We start from the raw sequence: 22112 nt of genomic DNA, 5'->3' as shown, positions 1-22112 counted from the left end.
ATTAATTATGTGCCAGATACTGAGAATATAATAGTGAATAAGACAGCCAAAATCCCTCCTCTCTAAAAGATCAGTATTTTTCTTGTCTCATTTTAAATGCTTATATGTGTAACAGACTAGGTGTGCATGCTATAAAAGTGTATTAACCAAGCATATACACACATATCTGTTAGTTACACTGCTTAGGTTATCCGTGAGTATTTTCAGTGTATAAAGAGAGCTTCATAAAATAAAAGTTTATTAACTTTTGGCCATTAATTCCTTGTGATTATTTTTCAGTAGTGCTACACATTTTGTATGTTATAGAACTTTAAAATAAGCCTGTAAACTAGAATTGTAAGCAGAGACCTTCAGAAATACTCATGCACCTATTCTTTCTGAGTTTCCTTGTTATTAATATTCGTTGCCATTTAGCTGATCTGTCGACAACAGATCGAAAAGTTGTGTGGTCCTCTGTCATCTTCATGATTGTTGGTATGTTTGAGGCCATTGTTGTGGCTGTTGTATCAATCCATCTCGTTGAGGGTTTCCCTCATTTTTGGTGACTCTCTACTTTGCTGGAGCCGGTGGCCCAGTGGTTAAGAGCTGGGCTGCAAACCAAAAGATCAGCAGTTTGAATCTACCAGCCGCTCCTTGGAAACCCTATGGGGCAGTTCTGCTCTGTCCTATGGGGTCGCTATGAGTCGGAATCAACTCGATGGCCAACGGGTTTAGTTTTGGTTTTTGGTTTCTCTACTTCGCTAAATATGATGTCCTGGTCTTTTGTGAAGACGTGTCCAAAGCAAGCAGCCAAAGTTTAAAGCTCCTATTTTCCTTAGTGACAGCTCCATGTGTTATGCATCAGAAAATACAGTGATCCATAAGGTGCTCAGTAAATGAGTGAATCTTTGGTTTTAGAATTCACAATTCAGGAGTCAGGCTTTCTGAGTATAAATCTATAACCCACCACTTACTAGCTTTGTGACCTTGGGCAACTCAGTATCTCTATATCACCACTTTCCAAAAGGTCACGCAACTAGTGTGAATGAATGATCCGAGGGATGTAAAGTGCTTAGCACAGTGCCAGCTGTGTGGTGAACACACATAAATATTAACCATCATCATTATCCCTTTGGTTATTTCCAGGCATTTTGTACCTTTTTCCCGCCAGGCTCTCTGACTTCCATAGGCAGCCTCTTATTCCATCGCTGCTTTTCCAGTTGCTTCAGTGTACTCGTGCCTTCTTCACACATTCTTTGTTGGGTTCACTGACTTCCATGTTCCCTTTCCCTTTAAAGTACTCCTTCTCATATTCTGACACTTTCATTTCTATTTTTTGTTTACCCATTTCCCCTCATTAATTTTCAGTGTTAAACCAGTTGTTTTAAGATTATTTTTCCTATTTGTGGCTAATTTTAGCAATAAGTATCCTCTTGTGTGGCCGGTCTAATCAATTCCAACTCATAGCGACCCTATAGGACAGAGTAGAACTACCCCACAGGGTTTTGCCGGGCTGTAATCTTTACGGGAGCAGACTGTCAAGTCTTTTCTTCTGTGGAGTCACTGGTGGATTTGAACCGCCGACCTCTCGGTTAGCAGTTGAGCACTTAACCATTGTGCCACCAGAGCTCCTTATAGATATCCTAACTCAATAATTAAACACCAGCTTTAAGAAATTTGGGCCATTTACATGTATGTAATAGTGTATGTGGTGCTGCTGTGTTTAATTCATTGATCAGAAATTTGGCAAAAGCTTGTGACATTGCAAAGCCATTGATGAAAACAATACTAGTTTCCAGTAAAGCATTTTCCATTTCCTATAAGAAGATTGTTTCGATCTCTGATAAATTCAGAATCAACATCGATTTATTTATTGAGCATATGAAAAACTATCCAACCATTGATTTTTATTAATTCTTTTGTTAGCTTAAAAATTCTCTTTAAGATCTGACTACCACTCTAGACTACATTGTTGTTGTTAGGGGCTTTCAAGTCAGTTCCGACTCATAGTGACCCTATGTACTACAGAACGAAACACTGCCAGGTCCTGCAGCATCCTCACAATCGTTGTTATGCTTGAGCCCATTGTTGCAGCCACTGTGTCAATCCATCTCATTGAGGGTCTTCCTCTTTTTCGCTGACCTTGTTTTTTACCAAGCATGATGTCCTTCTCCAGGGACGGGTCCCTCCTGACAACATGTCCAAAGTATGTAACTAGATTACATTAGAAATATGTAGTCTAGAAAGTTCATTTCAACTTTTTCCTGCACTCTTCAGAACTTTTTTTCATTTTAATATATTAAATGTTATCTATTTATAATGATATGCAACATGTAATCTCATAAAGAAAAACATCTTTCCCATGCGCCATTCTATTCTGCAAGTAGAAAAAAGAAGCTGTCATGATAAATCCCCTATAGGATCATGGGGTAAAACATTCTAGTACCGTAATAATGAAACACTTTATGTGTGGGAAAAGAATGATAGAAATAACAACTGTGCCACATCAGACCTCATTAAAGTCAATGAACTGCAACACCGAGCTATTTGTAGTCTTGAGCGGTTTCTGTGGAATATTCTACTACATTTATAATCTAAATATTAAAAACGGCAATAAAGACCACTCCTCATTTGCTGGAATTCCATTTCTGGGAATAAAGCATCTTCATAAAGCCCAGAAAATATTTCATTGCCCTTGGTTTGGAAATCTCTTTCTTTTATTGTTTAGCTGCAGTAACGTTCCAGTATGTTCTCGTGGGAGTCTCCAGTTGTCTCATAAACATTGCCATTTTTCTCTAGTTTTAAAATTTATCAGTATTCATTAATTCTTGGGTAAACTTGAAATGCTTCATTGGAACCTAGCACCAGGTAGAACTGAGCTTACATGGAGATAATTGGGAAGAAAGCTTAGAAGGCAATTATGGTTCATTGGCCCCTCTCCACAAGGAATAGAACCTCAACTCATTTAAAAATAATGCTAATGATCACATAATGTTGAGAATTAGATTTACCACAGTTCTGATGTAAATCACTGGTATTCATTTAAAGTATTTTAATAGCAGTTGTTAAAATTTCCACTTTGTTTAAAATCGTAAAGAATAAAGAAATAGATAAAACAAGATTCTGACTCAATGCATTTCCTTTGACAGAAGGGCGTGCCATAGTTACTTACGAACACTTCTAATGAAAAGTATATTCTGCAATAACAAGCCCATTTTTTCCTAAACTTTTGGCTGTGAAACTTTTTTGGCTACTACTCCAGGGAAGTATTACATTTTATGTCTAAACCAGTACACACATACATATACTTGGAGTGGCTTAGGCAGCTTGATGTGCACACTGTTAATGCACCCATTTATTATCCTCTGAAGGGAGTTCATTTTTTCGTGGGTCCATTGTTTTTTCCTCATTCAGTGAACACAGTTTCTTCAATACTTTGTTTCATATGTTTTACATGAAATTGTCAAAAATTTCCTGGTTTAAAAGCTAGTTAATAAACATATTTATGACAGAAGTATTCATCCAATTATTTTGAGGATTTTGTGTTTTTTATTTGATTTTTAAAATCTCCTAAGAATTTGCCAAAACAACTAGGGACCAGCACATAATAAATATTCATAATCTTATTAAAATAATGAGATGGCCTGGTTAGGGTATGAAAACAAAAATTCAGACATTTCATCTTTGTTGTTCATAACTTAAGTGTAGTGAACAATTTTCTAACAGAAGCTATTAATTTTTATGTTTTATATTAGTCTAATAATGTGTATGAATAGAGCCCCTGAAACATTTTTTAGTATGTCTCTTGTGTTTTAACTTTTTGGTTAAAAAAAAAAAAGAAATACTTTTCTAACCTTTTCAGTTCAACTCATTGCCTTTAAAATAAATACTGTATATCTGAAAAATACTCTGTAATGAGAATTATAGAACTTGGCTATTGTGAACTTGTTATTATTTATCATGATTAACTCTCTTTTATAAACTAGCATTCCACTGAGATGAGAAATTTGAAGACATTTGAGACAAAAACATATATAAAAGATATTTAAAGCAAATAAGCTTGTGTTAGGTATAGTAGAGTACGTGCTGATTAACAAAATCTTGGCAATAAATCTCCTAAATAAAAAAGTTATTTCTGTTAAAAATTAACTTGGTATGAAACAGTGTTGGCATGCATCAAATAGGCCATAGGAAGTATCCCTATAAAGGTTCATTGAGTGATAAGCCCTGTGCAAGTTGCTAGGAGTATAAGGATGAACAAGAGAAACGCTACCCTCAAGAGCTTATGGTCTAGTGGGAGACTGTAACAAATAATAATATATCTGCCTAAGTGGCCCTATTATAAAAATATGAGGCAGGCCATTGATAAAATTAACAAGTTTGAAAGTTTGTGTTGGTTGTGTTCAGCCTGTAAGTCTTCTCATCTGTAACCTGTGGAGGATGAATTTAATAACTAGAGGGAGTATGGTAAATCAAAAGGCACTGAGTTTGGAATCAGGAAGTTGGTATTTACTCTGTGACCTTCGGTAGGTTGTTTCACCTCTCTGAGCTTCAGTTTTATATTTGGAGAAATGAGACTCATTGATTTCTAAACTTGTTTTAGCTGATGAACTATTACTTCAAGTGGTTGCCATCCGTTACAGTGAACTAGAGCTACTCACTTAGTCCGGATATGAGGCACAGTATGAATACCTTCGAGTTGTAGGATCTCCTGGCTATGTTGTATTATAATTTTATGAGTATGGAGAAAGTAAATTTTAGTTAATATTCTAATTCTACTAGACATTTGCTGTGTAAGCCTTATTATTTCTAATTGTGGAATAGAAAGGCTTTGGTCCATGTTGAAGGAATTTCAGGCATTAAGCAAGCAAGCAGGTGGGAGTAGTTTGGGGAGGGCTCTGAAATTAATCTATGCCTACTTGTAAAGTTAATCCAGAAGGTCTGAAGGTAAACCTGGTTTAGTGTTTTGAAAGTAGCTGGAGGATGGGACAGGATGATTCAGAAAGATGATCCGACATCTCCTTTGTGCCCAGACAAGTTTCCCTGAAGAGGCAGCTGTAGCTGTTGGAGACCTTTTCCTGGGATCAGCTGGGCTGGGGGGCATCCTCAGTTTGCACATAGTTCTCCTCCAGACCTCCAGACCTCAGCATGTGTCTGCTCAGAAGGGCTTCTCCATCTTCCAGCAGCTTCTCACTCAGTTTCCCTGTCTGACCACACGTTCAGTCTCCTCTGCTCCTCCCTTTGCGTTAACATCTCCATTGCTCTTGCCTCCAAAATTCTGAATAAGAGTATTTGTTTTTTGGAATAGCTGCTGTTGTTTGAGGTATTCTATGATATTTTCTCTGATGTCCTTAGAGAATCCCTGTATCTTTGGACCTGCAACTTCTGGCCAAGAAGTTGCAGTTTCACTTTTTTTTAGAAGTCTTACTGTATTTACTGAAGGATATCACAGTGACATAGCATGGGAATGGTTTATAAGCTTCAATACATTAATGAAAAATGAAGGAAACAGTCAGTTAACGTCTGTCTAGCACTCTACAGTTTCATTCTCACCGTAATCATATCAGTCGGGCATTATTAGTATTGTTAATCCTGGTATTTTAGCAGATTAAAACCAGAAGTTAATTGGAAGTTGCCTTAATTCACACACTAGTGAAAACCTATAGGGCATTTAACTTTGTATCCATGTGCTTTTCATTATACTAAATTGCCTCTTTGAATATTGTAATTAAAAGTTGATCACTAATAATGTTATATACATATTCAACCTTCTGATCAAATACCCAAATATATTATAATCATTATTGACTAAATTCAAAAAGAAAATATAAACAAAGCAAAAGGATGAGCTAATATTTATCGAGCACCCAGTATGTGTCTTTATACAGATGCATTACCTTCTTCATAGAAATCCATTCAAGAATTAATTCTCTAATGACCTGTGTTCAGGGATATGCCGCCCTCTTATACCAGAAGGCTGCATTTCTCTCTCTTCTCAGGTTTTGATGACAACACACCTAAGCATGCTGCTCTGGGCCACAAAGTCTTTCCTTTGCTTTCTATCTGCATATGATACCGGATATCCAAAACGCGGAGTCCCGGGGCGGTGCAGATAGTTAATGCGCTTGACCACTAACTGAAAGGACAGAGGTTCGTCTACCAGTGGGGCCTTGAAAGAAAGGCCTGGTGATCTACTTCTGAAAAATCGGCCACTGAAAACTGTATGGAGCACAGTTCTACTTTGACACACACGGGGTCCGCATGAGATGGCATCTCGTGGACCAAAAAGCACACACAGCCAGAAAGGTATGTTGAAATAGAAAGCAAGGGGCAAAACAGACAAACAAACCCAAAACAAAAAACCCAGCCAATTATGAATTCTGTAACATTTCTCAAATACTTCCTATATGCTTGATTAGATACGTTTATTAGATGTAAAAATGTTTTACAAATAAAATCCTTTTGAAAATCACTTCTCAGAGTTCCCTGAAAGGTTATATTTATGCCCAACTTTGAAGTACTAGTAGGAGTGGAAAGAGTGTACAGATCCAGGTAATAGGGGTAGAATTGACAGGTTTTGAGAATTCATCTGATAAGCCAGATAAGGAAGATGGCATGGCTATCTCTGGATTTTTCCAGGTATTTGACTGGAGGGACTGGAAGGATGGCGATTCACAAGCCGGGAGAGAAGAGTGGGAAAGATTGTGTCTGGGTGGGCTGATAAAATGCTCTGTTTTGAACATATTGGGTTTAAGGTACTTAGAAAGGGTCATCTCAAAGGCAACTGAAATGACATAAGGATTCACCCAAGTCTGCTAGCATGTATAGAGTCAAGACAGCCTTCTGAATTGAAAAAGAGTCTTTAAAGAAGACAAACATGGAGCAGTGTTTTGAGGGAAATAATAAACGAATTAGAGGAGAGAAGAGAGTAGTACACTCTATTTTGTTAAACAGTTGTGCTCAGGAGAAGACTTGTGGTTAGATAAGTTGATGGCAATCAGCATTAAGGCTTATGAGATATTTTCTGCTAGCATGCTGCTACTCTGAACTCCTGGATTTCTCTTTACTGCTCAGAGTTTGTCAGAAAGTTTGAGTCTTGATGGAGAAAAACGTGTAGCTCGTATCCCACTGCATATGAAATGAAGGTATGTGTTAGGACGGTTGGGGGTCCTGCTGTCTTCTGTTACTCAGCTTTTCTCAGAACTGCGCTGTCAGGAGCACCATCATACTGCTAGCTGCCAAGGTTTGAGACACGGGATCTTTTTACTCATCCCGGTTCTTGTCTATCTTCACAGCTGGCCAACTTCTTCTGGCTTCTGTCCCTTTCTCCATTCCCATTATCATTAATTCACTGCAAGACTTCATTGCCTTACTTTTTTTTGTTATTGCAGCTATTCCTGTCTGGCTCCTTCTTCTCTTTTATTCTTTCCTTTTACTCCACCTTTCAAATCGTAGCGAGGCTCACTTTCCTTAAATACCAACTTTATACTATGCCTCTGCTCAAAAACGTTCCTTGACATCCTGTTATCTCTCATATAATGGCTAAACTGTTCTGTTTACCTTTCAAAGAAGCTTATAATCTGAGCCTATTTACCTTTCCCTCCATATTTTCAAAATCTTCCAAAATGCATGCATGCCATTTCCACTAGGTAAGTCTTCTCTGTGCCATGTAAAGCCACCATACCCATTTTAGTTTTGTATGTTGTCCCCTCTTTGGTTTATTTGCACTGTATGGAAAGCCCACTCTTTTCCCCCTCTCATCTAAACCCAACTCTGCCCAAGCTTCATGTCCTATACCAAGCTTTATGTGACACTTCAGATTCACTGATCTTCTTTTATGACACTTATAACTTTATAATCAATCAATACTGCCTACTGAATTTAATTATATGTTGTCGTATTTTGGTAGCAAACTTTATTCTTTTTTACTTTAAAAAATAATATAGTATTACTTAACATTTCAAATCATTTACCAATTACATGAGCTACATTAATTAAAATGAAGCAAAACACATATTTCTGTATTTTCCACTTTTAAGAGAGGTATAAGAGGATACGGGTTAAGAGATACTTTGTTCTAGGTGAAAGTCCAAATAATATAGTCTTACATCTGGAAAGGAAGAACCACCAGGAACCAGAGAAGGTTCAAATTGAATAGGTGATGATAGAGGCCCTCCTAATGGTGAGATCATACTGGGAATTCCTGGGAATGACTGAGGGTCCTTAGCATCAGGATTTACCATGTTATCCATCACCATAGACGAGAAAGGGCCCTCTCAGTGAAGGCGCTCCAGGGTTGGAACAGAGACCAAACATTATTCCATATACCTCTAATATCCGCCAATGACCATATGGGCCCATATATAGGCATATGTTTGCTTCTAGGCACATATTTAATCTCAGATAAGAGTCTTATCATGGGTGAGTACATCATTAGTGAGAAATAGAAGGCTCCAACATTATTAGTGGCAGGCCGGAAGAGCCAGCTTGGCTTATGAGACCTAGTTGTGACAAGATTTGATGACCTGGGCGCCACAGGGTTTTCATGGCTTTGATCTTGTGGAATCAGATCACCAGGCCTTCCTTTCAAGGAGGCTGGATGGGTTTAAACTGCTTAACTGTTTGTGCTACCAGGGACTCCAAAAAAAACCAGCTTGGCTTACGAGACCTTGCTGTGATGAGATTGATGACCTGGGCCTATCTGCAGTTGGGTTTATAGTGACTGGTCTTTGAAGCATTACCATTATGGTTAATTTGTACTAATTTCTATCTCAGGCTGACAGTGTTCATCTTCTTTCCAGCAAGAACTCTTTCTGAACCATGAGCAGTACCAGTTGTCATAAATTTTCTTGTCATGAGGAGCAATCTGGTTTTGTAGACACTTTTCTGTAATTCATTCTTCATTTTGTGAGATCTCTGCTTGTAAGTTTTTACTTCTTTAGTTGCTGAAAGCTTCTGCTTTTTCCTCTCCCCATTCATATTCTTCTTGAACCAGTTTCTTTTACAGAATCATGTCTTTCTGTTGATAGAATTCCATGAGAATTACTGCTACAAGGCTTGGGTCAAATTCAGTGAATAAGATTCATGTTCTGCTTCTATATTTGTTCTTACAGCTCATGCCTGGCTGACACTTCATCACTCAGTGTGGCATGGAAGTGGTCACTGTCTTTTCCAGCTGTTGTTGACATTGGTTTTGTCTGGGAAACATCTATCATTTATCTTTCCTGATTTTTCATTGTTTCACTCTGGTGATCTGCCAGCCGTCCATTGCCAAATTCATCCTATCTATTACAGCTTTTATTATGCTTTACTCTTAGTTTCAGAAGCAAGATTAAATTGTCTGATCTGCACAATAGACTTATTCAAAACTTCAGTTTTACTCTCTTTGTAAGCAAGATGCTATCTATATCTTTCTGAGAGCTTTGTATAAATTATTAGTTCACTGAGCTCAGTATATTACTCCAGTCTTCTGTTTCCTAAAGAAATTATAGCATGCACATCTTAAATCTGGTATTTTTCTTGTAAATCCAGTAGATTTTAGATTCCCATCTTCTCATCACTTAGCATAGCTTCATTTTTGTCTTTCAAATATTATGAACTTCTTTGTAAAACCCTGTGATATTCACTAGATTTCTGCCATGCCAAATGTCTTTTTAGTTTCCTTACATTCTGTTCTTCTTCCATTCCAAATATAACAAGCAGATTTTCCACAGAATTTGATTCATTTCTTAAAGCCTTCTGATTGAATATTTAAGGCAGACATGCTCAGAAACATTCTTGTTTCTTGATTTCTTCAAAAGATATTGTTGCTTCTTTGTTCAGTTCTTCATAATCTGACATCTTTAAATATTTTTTAAAAGTTTATTTCTAATCATTTTAAAACTTCTGTGCAAATTGTTTTTACTCGATAAATTCTACAATTTAAAAGAAACATTTTTCAGGAAAAAAAATGACAGATCGACTAATTTCCAATAAACAATGATAATAGGCTTCTGTGACATGTCGTAAAGAACCCTAGTGGCATAACTGTTAAGTGCTTGACTGCTAAGTGAAAGGTTGGCAGTTCAAACCCACCTAGTGGCTCCGTGGGTAAAAGACCTGGTGATCTGCTTCTATAAAGATTACAACCAAGAAAACCCTATGGGGCAGTTCTACTCTGTCACATGGAGTTGTTATGAGTTGGAATCGACTCAACTGCACCTAACAACAACAATATGACATGTTCTAAAAATAAGGACTGGGTCTTTCTGGCATCTCTGTTGCAGGTAAGATAGCAGTCCGTCTAAGTACCTTCTGTTATAATTTTCCCTCTGGTAGTTTTAACATTTTCTTTTTCTTTCAATATTCATAAGTTTTCTTCTTCCATGGGTTTAAATGTGAATTATTTTTACTTGCCACTTGGAATTCAATTTCAATTTAAGTACTAAGTTCAATCTAAGGACTCCTGTGTTCAATTCTGGAAAAGTTTCATCTATGTCTCTTCAATAATAGCTTCTCTACATTCCTCCATTCTCTTATTTTGGATTCTCTAGCTAGTAAATCAAGTAACAACTCTGTCTGTCCCTAAATATATGTGTGTATCTGTGTATATATATGTATATATATATTTTAAATCTGTCTTTCTGAGTTGCATTCTGCATCTTCCAGTTCATTAATTCTCTCTTCAACAATATCCAGGCTAGCATTTAATCGGTTTATTTATTTTTTTAAATTTCAATGGGTATATTTTTCATTTTCAGGATTTCTAAAGAATTTTTCTTTTAAATACACTGGTTCTTTTTTCTTCCTTTTTTTAAATCCGTTGCTCTTTAATAGAAGTTACTTCTTCATTTATCTCTTAGAGCATAATTAACATATTGCTCATTGTCAGATGGTTTCTTAAAATGATTAACTGGAAAGAATTCCTGATTGTATTGTTGATGTTATTTGCTGCCGTTCTTAGCATTAGATTTCTTCATATGTTTTGGAATTTTGGTTTGCATACACATTATGATAGGAGGGATGTTTTGGGTGCCTCTCTGTCTCTCTGTGTCTTTCTTTTCTCTGTGCTCATCCTTTTTTATCAAGCCATTTTATATTTGTGTTTATCTGACCTCCTAGCCTCCTAAACAAGATTGGTCTTAAAATGACATTTCAGGACTCCTGTCCCAGATTTTTGTTGGGGGTATCATGGAGTCAGGGAACAAGCCCGCAGAAGCTTGTTTCATTTTCTGATTCAGAGGTTATATCTATTTGCTTCAGTCTTTAAGCCACAGACCTAGGTAATGGTCAGCAACAGGTTTTTTTTTCCCCAGCTTCTCTTTAGCACTTTCCAGCCCCAGGCTTTAAGAAGTGAGTCTGACTCTGGTTAGAGAAATTCGAGTCTTTGTCACTCAGGAATGGAACTCCTGGCCACCATGTCTACTTCTAGAACTGGATGCCAGCAGGTCATGGTTTTATCCCTGTTCTCCACTTTGCATTTCTGGTCTATGGAGATGTTCATCTCTTTTTTTGAATCCAAATACTTCTAAAAAGTTTTTCTCTTTTTATAGTTAACCATGTTTTTGGAGCAAAAAGAACACACCAGAGCATAAACTCATTGTGCCATCTTGATAACATGCTAATATGTGTTTTGTTTTTTCTTTTTTATGTGTGTTATTTTAACTTTTCCAATTTCTTTGTCTCTTGAGGATAGGTATACATCTTATACACGTTCTACAGCCCCTAATTTGAGGACCACAGGCATGATCAGGAAATAGTAGTTACTCAATACTTTTTAGTTTAAGTGATTTTTGTCATAGAAGAAATGTGGTTCCTAATCTTAAAGACATCACATATATCAGAATATGTCAATAACTATATGTGTGTGTATGTGCATGAGCTCACATTTGAGTATGTGTATAAGTATATATTTTTCATACCTATTAGGGTCCCAAGGAGTCCAGGTGGTACAATGGTTAAGCTCTGAGCTCCTAACCAAAAGGATGGCAGTTCAAACCCTTAAGCCATTCCATGGGAGAAAGATGTGGTGATCTGCTTCTGTAAAGGTTACAGCTTTGAAACCCTATATAGAGTAGTTCTCCTCTGACCCACAGGGTCAGTATGAGTCGGAATTGACTTGAGGGCAATAGGTATTAGGGTCCCACTGGGTTTATTTTGAATCCTGAGGGGCTTTATCTACCTATTATTATTTATGTGAGTCTCCTTTTGCTCCCAATCTGGCCAGGAATGCTTTGCATATGATGAAAATCTCCCTTTATTCCAGAATCCAGAAAGAAATCTGAAATTTCTAATGATAGTTTTGGAGTCTGCTACAAAACTGCTTCCTAAAATATTTTCAATCGATTTTATTGCATGCATTTTTTTTTTTTGTTTGTTTTTTATTGTACTTCAGGTGAAGGCTTACAGAACAAATAGTTTCTCATGAAACAGAAGTACACATGTTTTATGACATTGGTTAACAACCCCACAACATATCAACCCTCTAACTTCTCAACCCTTTTTTTTTTTGGTGAAAATACACATAGCCAAAGATACACCGTTTCAAAAATTTCTACATGCACAGTTCAGTGACATTGACTACGCTCTTCCAACTGTGCTGTTATTCTCACTTAAGATGAAGGCTTACAGAACAAAATAGTTTCTCATTTAACAGTTACTACAAATGTTGCCCTATGACAATGGTTAGCAATCTCACAAAACATCAACAATATCCTTACTCAACCTTGGGTTCTCTATCACCAGCTTCCTTGTCCCCTTCTGCCTTCTGGCCCTTGTCACTGGACTCGTTAGTCCAGTTAGTCTCATTTGGTTTTATGGGGCTGTCCACTCCCAGGCTGAACAGTGAACCTTGGAGGTAACTTCACCAGTGAGCTAAAAGGGTGTCTGGGGGCCATACTCTCGGGGTTTTTCCAGTCTCCTTTAGGCCAGTAAATCTGGTCTTTTTTTTGTGAGTTAGAATTATGCTCTACATCCTTCTCCAGCTTTGTCCAGAACCCTCTGTTGTGATCCTGGTCAGAGCAGTCAGTGGTGGTAGCCGGGCACTGCCTAGCTGTACTGGACTCAGTCTGGTGGATGCATACATGTTTTTTAACCTCTTACAAAAAGATAGATGGCCATACTTACTCTGTGTAAGGGTTTGAGGGGAAACTAACTGGCCCACCGATGTTTCTGTTTCTGATGATAGTATTTCTGTGTGGAAGCCAGTAGCTCAGTGTCTCAATCATCTACTGCTGCTATAACAGAAACACCACAAGTGGATGGTTTTAATGAAGAGAAGTTTATTTCCTCACAGTCAAAGTAGGCTATAAGTCCAAATTCAGGGCATCAGCTCCAGGGGAAGGCTTTTTCTCTCTGTCGGACTTCTTCTCTTCAGTGTTCCCCCCGACTAGGAGCTTCTTGGCGCAGGGACCATGGTCCAAAGGGCGCGCTCTGCTCCTGGCACTGCTTTCTTGATGGTATGAGGTCCCCCTGTCTCATTGCTCACTTCTGTCTTTTATATCTCAAGAGATTGCCTCAGGACACAATCCAGTCTTGTAGATCCAGTCCTGCCTTACTAACACAACTGCCACCCATCCTCCCTCATTAACATCATAGAGGCAGGTTTACAGCATACAGGAAAATCACACAGTACCAGGAATCATGGCCTAGCCAAATAGATACACACATTTTTGGGGGGACATAATTCAAACCATGACACTGAGTATTGCATTGAGAGTCTGCTGGATGCTAAGGCCTCTGCTGCCTGAGTCTTGAACTTTCTAGAGTTTGGAAGTCATCAGGCCTACTTCACAGCCCATTCTTAAAAACCAGGCAGTTCTCTATTTTCCTTGGCCTTCTTCTCCCAGCAAATATTATAAGACCTCAATTCCTGTTGTGGGCTAATTATTCTCTTCTATTTTCCCCAACCATAAATCAGTAGGAGCTATTCCTACTCAAGGAAATGAGGACAAAAATTATATAATTGAGAATAACGACTTAAAAACCATGAGTGTCTAGAGTTTTGTGCTAAGTCTGGTAAATACTGGCTTGATGGTCTTTAAAGGCAACTCACTAAAAAAAAATTGTTTTTTTTTTTCTCCCCTTTTTAAATGAGATCATCATAAAGGCTAAAAACATTTATTGAATGACAATAATTAGCTTTGTTGTTAGTTGACTTCTAGTTGATTCCGACTCATGTCCTCTATAAAAAAAATGAGAACCATGGTTACTATCTAAACACTTGCCAGTTAAAAGGATTGTAATGTAAATTCAGGTGGTTCTTAATTAGAGAAATTCCAACATATTAAAATTTACATTTAGTAAAATATAAATGTTTATGACTGACTTCCATGACTGATATATACATGTTAACCAATTACTTTCAGAACATAAAGATCCTGATTGAAGAGAACCTATAGTTATTTGTATTTAGTACTTTTAATTATTAATATGCTAGAACTTTCAGGAAATAATTTTTCCTAAGAAACTTGAAATCTCCACACCACCAACTTGCTTAGCAAAACTTTTCATTATGGATGATATCCAAGGAGGATGAACAAAAATTCCGAATATTCAGTATTCATCAGCAACGCTAGCTGACTGAACATCCAGAGCAGCTTTTCTAATTAAATAAAGCTTAAGAGTTACGCCGAAATACCTCAGACAGTGCTGACCCTGTCAAATATTTGGTTCATTTCTTGAAGTTGGTAGTTACAAACGGTAATAAAATATATACAGATTATTTACTAGCCATTTTGGAATCAGAAAAAAAAATTAAGCCACACTCAAAAAAGTATTGTTTCTATTTCAGGCCCTCCAGGGAAACGAGGTAAGAGGGGCCGAAGAGGAGAATCTGGTAAGTCTCTCTTTCAGCTGCTCCAAGTCATTCATATTCTAGTTAGGTTCCCGCATCTGTTTCTCCTAATTAATTATTGTACTGTATTGTGCACATCTTGTGCACGTGTGTGTGTGTGTGTGTGTGTGTGTGTATGCTTATATATGTGTGTGTTTAAATCTTCTCTGCTAGACCCAGAATTTTTTTTAAAAAAATCTTCTTATTTCCAGCAAACTACAGGAAGTGAAAATTTACAAAATATTGGTACAGTTTAATAATCATTGTCACCCAGTTTTGGTTTATTTACTGTGTCAAGTCAAGTCTGTCCTTCTTGTGCACAGTGGAGGGTTTCTTAGCTGCGCACAGTGTGGCAGCAGCACCCATGCTTCCATCCCTGTAGGTGATCAGTAAATGTCTGTAGGTTCTTTGCAAAAGCATCTGCCTTGGGACACTGGGGCACATGTCTTGGAAAGCTGTATTATTATTTTATCCAACTGGCACAATTTTGTCATGCTTTTCCTCTCATTCTTTTCAAAATTGAGGAATTTTTATTCCCCTTGTATAGCCACAGAACTTCAGTGATGACAGGAGCCTTACTAATCAATCCAGTGTTTTCATTTTGTAGTTGGAGTCAAATGGAGGCCCAGAGCAGGCAAGTGATTCAGCCAAGGCCATGCAACTTTTTGTTAGCAGAACTTGAAACCAAACCAATTGTCCCGACTCCCATTTCAGTGAGGTTTTGCTTTCAGGCCAAATCCCTATTTGCAAAGGGAAGCAAAAAGTCAAATAAAAAAAGTTTTTTTTGGAACGAAGATATCCAAATAAGTGAGTTCACCTATTGTTTTATTTTATAAAGTCTAAGATTCTAAAAATGCAAATGACCACGTGAAGTTTTATCAGGCCGTCTGTCTTTCCTTGCAAGACAAGAGGAAGGTAACTAAGAGAGGGAGGCGCTCTGGTGGCACAATGGTTAAGTACTTGGCTACTAACTGAAAGGTTGGCAGTTTGAACCCACCCAGTGGCTCCATGAGAGAAAGACCTGGTGATCTGCTTCCATAACGACTGCAGCCAAGAAAATTCTATGGGACAGTTCTACTCTGTCACATAGGGTCACTATGAGTCGAAATTGACTTGATGGCATCTAACAACAACTAAGAGAAGAAGAAAGGTTGATTCTAGAGTGCTGAGAAGTATTCTTTTCCTCTGTTTTCTAAGAGTATCAGTATTAAAAACAATCATTTGCTAAGTGTTGAAGTGGTAGACTCGCTCACCTATCACCAATAGCAGACAGCAGACTGATATTCTTTGCCCCCTTTCCACTTTTCTTTTGAAAAAGATGTCAAAGTGAAAAGGGTTTATGAATATTCTTCAATTTGGACAGTGTAGCGACTTCATTCCTTTAAGAGTATTCTCAACAGTTATCTTTAAAACGCGTCGAATCTAAGTAATTGGAAACATGTATAAATATCACATCATGAAAATGCAGCAAATAGGAATACTTGATAAATTTGTTTTGAGGAAAAAGAAATGATAAAACACTAGTAGAGTCAGGTACTCACTGAATTGATCTTTGTGCCAAAAGAAATAAAGGGAATTGAGAAAAAAAAGATAAGAATATTTTGTGTATGCAAAGTTTTGTAGAAAATATAAAAGTCCATGCTCAACTATGTGGCTATTGAGAATTGGTGTTTACAGTTGGGCATATGATGTATGGAAAATTGAAATCCGCTCAGGCTTTATCTGTGTTTTGATGAGAATATATAGTTTTAAAGAAACCCATATAAACTTTAGGACTTAAGTCTTTAATATATTGACAATATGACTGAATAGGTAACATTCTCAGGACAAGTAATGAGTACATTTCTGATCTGGCTATTTTAACAATCTCAAGAAGTTATATATTAATTCTCTGTAAGTAGTCTATCATCAATGACCGAAGATTCTCCTAATTAATATTTTATCTAAATTTTTAGGTAGCTAAGTTAGATGGTTTTCACTTAACATACATTAAGTAATCCATAAGCCTCATGGTATCTGAAAGTTCCTGGAAATTCTATGTAAAATTTTGCGTGTGTGTAAATATGCATTTTTCTGAGGTCCCAAAGGAGCCTATAATCTAAAAAAAAAAAAGATTAAGAATCATTTAATTCAAATGACTTTCATGTCAATGACTTGCTTGTATTGTGCTGATGATTATGCTGATTTAATCTTAATATGTTGCATATTCACTAATTATTCTCTCCTTTTTTCTCTCTCCACCCTCCCACCCACCATAGGTCCTCCTGTAAGTATATTTGCTGCATTTGGGGTCTTCTCCATTAATCAGGATCACGTATGTTAAAGCTTTGCTAACATATCAAAATACAATCTATATTTCAGTTAGGAAAATGTTGCCGACCTTTTTACAGTCACTAAGCGGGAGAGCTGAACATTGCTTGGGAAATTATTTTTTAAGTACCCTATTGTGATAATGTGATATGTGTCAATTTAAAAAACACTTTTATTTTTGATGCGATTACAAACCAATTACTCTCTTGGGGGCGTCTTGGAGAATGATTTATGAAGCTCGTGATAAATGCTTTTCCTGGAATTCTGAGGTTTCTTTTGCAAGCAAATCTCCAAGCTATTTCACACTTCTTTTTTCATCTGTTTAAACTTGTATCTGAAATATTTGCATTTGCCAGTCCACCAAATGTAGATGGCAACGTGATCATGGAAATGATACAGTGATACCCCGGTGGGCTTGGTGCAGCACTTCCTCTTTAGGCAATATTCCCTTTGAAGTCTGTTGGAGTTTTGCCTGCATAAAGAGTGAGAGATGGAGCCCTTGGAGAGTTTCACTTTCTTTTTTCTTTCCTTGGATAGGTCATAGCTGCAGCATTCCAGTCTGCTTTGCGCTCCCAGGAACAGATTATCTTGTCAGCTTTGAGATCGATGTGTTTTTGAGTAATATCCTGAATATCTGTTGTCTGACCCCAGTGTTTATACTATGAACTGTGTATTTACGGTAGCAATGATCATTGTCCTTGAGATATTTTTTCATCCCAAATCGCCAGTTTGCTCCAGGGTTCACAGACTCCACAGTGGGAACTTATCTAGCAGGCCAGCATGGTCCAGGGAGAGAGGCTTAGCATATACTCACTTACTTTATTCAGAGGAAGCATTGGCTTCCAAATATCTTTTGCAGTCTTCCTGCCACATTGAAGGATGGGGCATAAATCATGTTAGAAATGACTTTCCTTCTGTAACTGACTTTCAGCTCTTAATGCTAGGCAGATGACATGCCCCAGGTCTAGGAGCCTTTACTCCTTGGCTTCATATTTAAGCCTCTTTCTTTAAAACTAGAAACAAACCACGACTACCCAGGATAAACTCCAGACATTACAGCTAGAATAGAGTGTTCAAGGCTCCTTTGTGTAGATATCAGTATTAGGCGTGCCAGGAAGTAGTTAAATCTCATTTCTGCCTGATAGTGACTGTCAGGTTTCTAGTATTTCCTCTTTGATCCCTAGCAAACTCAGGCTGCCATATAGCTCTTGCTTTCTTGGGGCCAATCTGTTAGTTCAGATTGTCTAACTAGAGGTTTAAATTGTTCTTCCTTTTCTTATTATAGAAAAAGAAAAGAGAACTAGTATTTACTAAGCCCCTAGTATATGGCGGACATTATTCTAGATACTTTACACACATCATTTCATTTTGTGCCCCCAACAACCCTCTGATGTTACTGTTCCCATTTTTCATTGAGGAAACTAAGCTCAGAGATGTTAGTTACCAAAGGTTGCGTAGCTATAGTGTTTGCAAAGTTAGAATTCAATTAGATATCTCTGATTTTAAATCTTTTGCTTATCACATTATTCCCTATTCCTGATGAATTAGTGTGATAACACAGGTCATCGTTACATAAGTTTGCAGTCTACAGGTCATATTTCTTGATAGAAAAATATATATAATAAAAGCATAATGGAAAATGTAAAATGGCTGATCTATAAAACAAGCATTAACACTGCCCCACCCAATTGCATCTTAAAGAAGTTATAATGTGTTTAACAAAGGGCATCAATTTAAAGAAATAAAATTTAATCGTAAGTTTTCATATTGATTGAAGGGATTCAAGTTGTTCACATTTGATAAGATGAAAAACCACTGATTATGGAAAAGAGAAAAAATATATTTGTACTAATACATTGGAGTCTTACCATAATACTTTGAATCCCATATCTTGGGATCTCTTTTTGGGTCAAATTACCTCATAATGTCTAAACCACCGTACATGATCTGCAAGAAATATCTGACTTCCATCAAATTTTGCTTTAGTGTAGATAGCCTTGTAACAAATTTCCATTATCATTTCTTACATCTGAATATAAATTAATCAACAGTGGCATTATCATGAATAGACAGAATTATCAACAATATATTGTATACAGACAATATCTGACTATTGACAATTTTAATATCTAGTGACCATAGTCTTCCTATTTTTAGCATTTTAATTTTATGTGTATTTTTTGTATCACCTCTTTTCCAGGAACTGAAATTTGTTTCAGCAGTTTTATTATTAGGAAAACTTTATTTCCCTAATTTTTTTTTTTTTTTGTATTTTAGAGGAAGGTTTATAGAATAGTTTCTCATTAAACAGTTAGTACACATATTGTTTTATGACGTTGGTTAACAACCCCACTACATGTTGACACTCTCCATTCTCGACCTTGGGTTCCCTATTAGCAGCTTTCCTGTCCCCTCCTGCCTTCCAGTCCTTGTCCCTGGGCTGTTGTGTCCCATTAGTCTCATTTTGTTTTATGGAGCTATCTAATCTTTGGCTGAGGGGCAAACCTCGGGAGTGACTTCATTACTGAGCTAAAAGGTGTCGGGGGGCCATACTGTCGGGGTTTCTCCAGTCTCTGTCAGGCCAGTAAGTCTGGTCTTTATTTTTGAGTTAGATTTTTGTTCTACATTTTTCTCCAGCTCTGTCTGGGACCCTCTGTTGTGATCCGTGTCAGAGCAGTCGGTGGTAGCCGGGCACCATTTAGTTGTACTAGACTCAGTCTAGTGGAGGCTGTGGTAGTTGTGACTAATCTTTCCCTTGTTTCTTGTTTTCTTCATTCTCCCTTGCTCTCTAAGTGGTGAGACCAATGAAGTATCTTAGATGGCTGCTCACAGGCTTTTAAGACCCCAGATGCTACTCACCAAGGTAGAAGGTAGAACATTGTCTCTATAAACTATGTTAATGCCAATTGAGCTAGATGTTCCCTGAGACCATGATCCCCACAGCCCTCCGCCCAGCAATTCAGTCCCTCAGGGACTTTGGATGTGTCTATGGAGCTTCCATGACCTTTCTTTGTACAAGTTGTGCTGCCTTCCCCAGGATCGTGTACTGTCTTACCCTTCACCAAAGTTACCACTTATCTATTGTCTTTTTAGTATTTCCCCCTCCCACCCCTCCCATCCCTTGTAATCATCAAAGATCATTTTGTTTTGCGTGTAAACCTTTTCATGAGTTTTTACAGTGGTGGTCTCATACAGTATTTGTCCTTTTCTGATTGACTCATTCCACTCAGCATAATGTCGTCAAGTTTCATCCATGTTATGAGATGCTTCGAAGCTTCATCATTGTTCTTTATTGCTGCATAATACTCCATTGTGTGTATGTACCATAGTTTGTTTATCCATTCATCTGTTGATGGGCATCTAGGTTGTTTCCATCTTTTTGCTATTGTGAACAGTGCTGTAGTGAACATGGGTGTGCATGTGTCTATTCATGTGACGGCTCTTATTTCTCTAGGATATATTCCTAGGAGTGGGATGGCTGGATTGCATGGTATTTCTATTTCTAGCTTTCTCAGGAAGCGCCATATCGTTTTCCAAAATGGTTGTATCATTATGCATCCCCACCAGGAGTACATAAGAGTTCCAATCTCCTCCATCTCCTCGCAGCCTCTCCAACATTTGTTATTTCCAGTTTTTTGGATTCGTGCCAGTAATGCCGGGGGGCGAGATGGTATCTCATTGTGGTTTTGATTTGCATTTCTCTAATGGCTAGTGATCGTGAGCATTTCCTCATGTGTCTGTTGGCCGCTTGAATATCTTCTTTGGTGAAGTGTCTGTTCATTTCCTTTGTGATTTTTTAATTGGATTGTTTGTCTTTTTGTTGTAGAGGTTTAGATTTTTCTTGTAGATTTTAGAGATTAGACCTTTGTCTGACTTGTAACGTCCAGAAGTTTTTTCCCAGTCTGTAGGTTCTCTTTTTACTCTTTTGATGAAGTCTTTTGATGAGCATAAGTGTTTAATTTTTAGAAGATGCCAGTTATCTAGCTTATCTTCTGGAGTTTGTGGTGTTGGTTATGGTTTGTATCCTGTTAATGCCATGTATTAGGGCCTGTAGAGTTGATCCTATTTTTTCTTCTTTGAACTTTATAGTTTTGGGCTTTATATTTAGGTCTTTGATCCATTTTTAATTAGTCTTTGTGTATGGTGTGAGGTATGGGTCCTGTTTCATTTTTTTGCAGTTGGACATCCAGTTTTGTCAGCACCATTTGTTAAAAAGACTGTCTGTTCCCCTTTTGATGAACTTTGGGCCTTTGTTGAAGATTAGGTGACCGTAGGTGGATGGATTTACATCTGGGTTCTCAATTCTGTTCCGTTGGTCAGTGTATCTGTTGTTGTACCAGTGCCAGGCTGTTTTGACTAGTATAGCTGTATAGTAGGTTCTGAGATCACATAGTGCAAGTCCTCCTACTTTACTCTTATTCTTCAATAGTGCTTTACTTATCTGGGGCTTCTTGCCTTTCCATATAAAGTTAGTGATTTGTTTTTCCATCTCTTCAAAGACTGTCGTTGGTATTTGGATCAGGATTGCATTGTATTTGTAAATTGCTTGGGTAGAATTGTCATTTTCACAATGTTGAGTCTACCTATCCATGAGCACAGTATGTTTTTCCATTTAGGTAGCTCTTTTTTGGTTTCTTGCGGTAGTGTTTTGTAGTTTTCTTTGTATAGGTCTTGTACATCTCTGGTTATATTTATTCCTCAGTATTTTATCTTTTTAGGGGCTATTATAAATGGTATTGTTTTCATGATTTCCTTTTCATCGTTCTCTTTATTGGTGTGTAGGAATCCAACTGATTTTTGTAAATTAATCTTGTATCCTGCTACTCTGCTGAATCTTTCTATAGTTCCAGTAGTTTTCTCTTGGAGTCTTATGGGTTTTCTATGTATAGTATCATATCATCTACAAACAGGGACAGTTTAACTTCTTCATTACCAATTTGGATGCCATTTATTTCTTTTTCTTGCCTTATTGCTCTAGCTAGGACTTCCAGCACAATGTTAAATAGGAGTG

General features: G+C 37.4%; 1 protein-coding gene across 2 annotated transcripts in view; it reads left to right on the top strand.

Moving 5' to 3' along the window:
• The window catches only part of COL25A1 (collagen type XXV alpha 1 chain), a 527832-nt gene that overhangs the window by 258089 nt on the left and 247631 nt on the right, over window positions 1–22112 (top strand). For both annotated transcript variants that reach the window (XM_004380232.2, XM_004380233.1), the window contains 2 exons: window positions 14750–14794; window positions 17050–17057. In XM_004380232.2, the coding sequence (XP_004380289.1) occupies window positions 14750–14794; window positions 17050–17057 (53 nt within the window). The remainder of the gene's footprint in view (window positions 1–14749; window positions 14795–17049; window positions 17058–22112) is intronic.

This window comes from Trichechus manatus, unplaced genomic scaffold (assembly GCF_000243295.1).
Source record: "Trichechus manatus latirostris isolate Lorelei unplaced genomic scaffold, TriManLat1.0 scaffold00071, whole genome shotgun sequence".
NCBI lineage: Eukaryota > Metazoa > Chordata > Mammalia > Sirenia > Trichechidae > Trichechus > Trichechus manatus.
The sequence above is the reverse complement of the archived record's forward strand: the minus strand, read 5'-3'. Positions and strand labels throughout refer to the sequence as shown.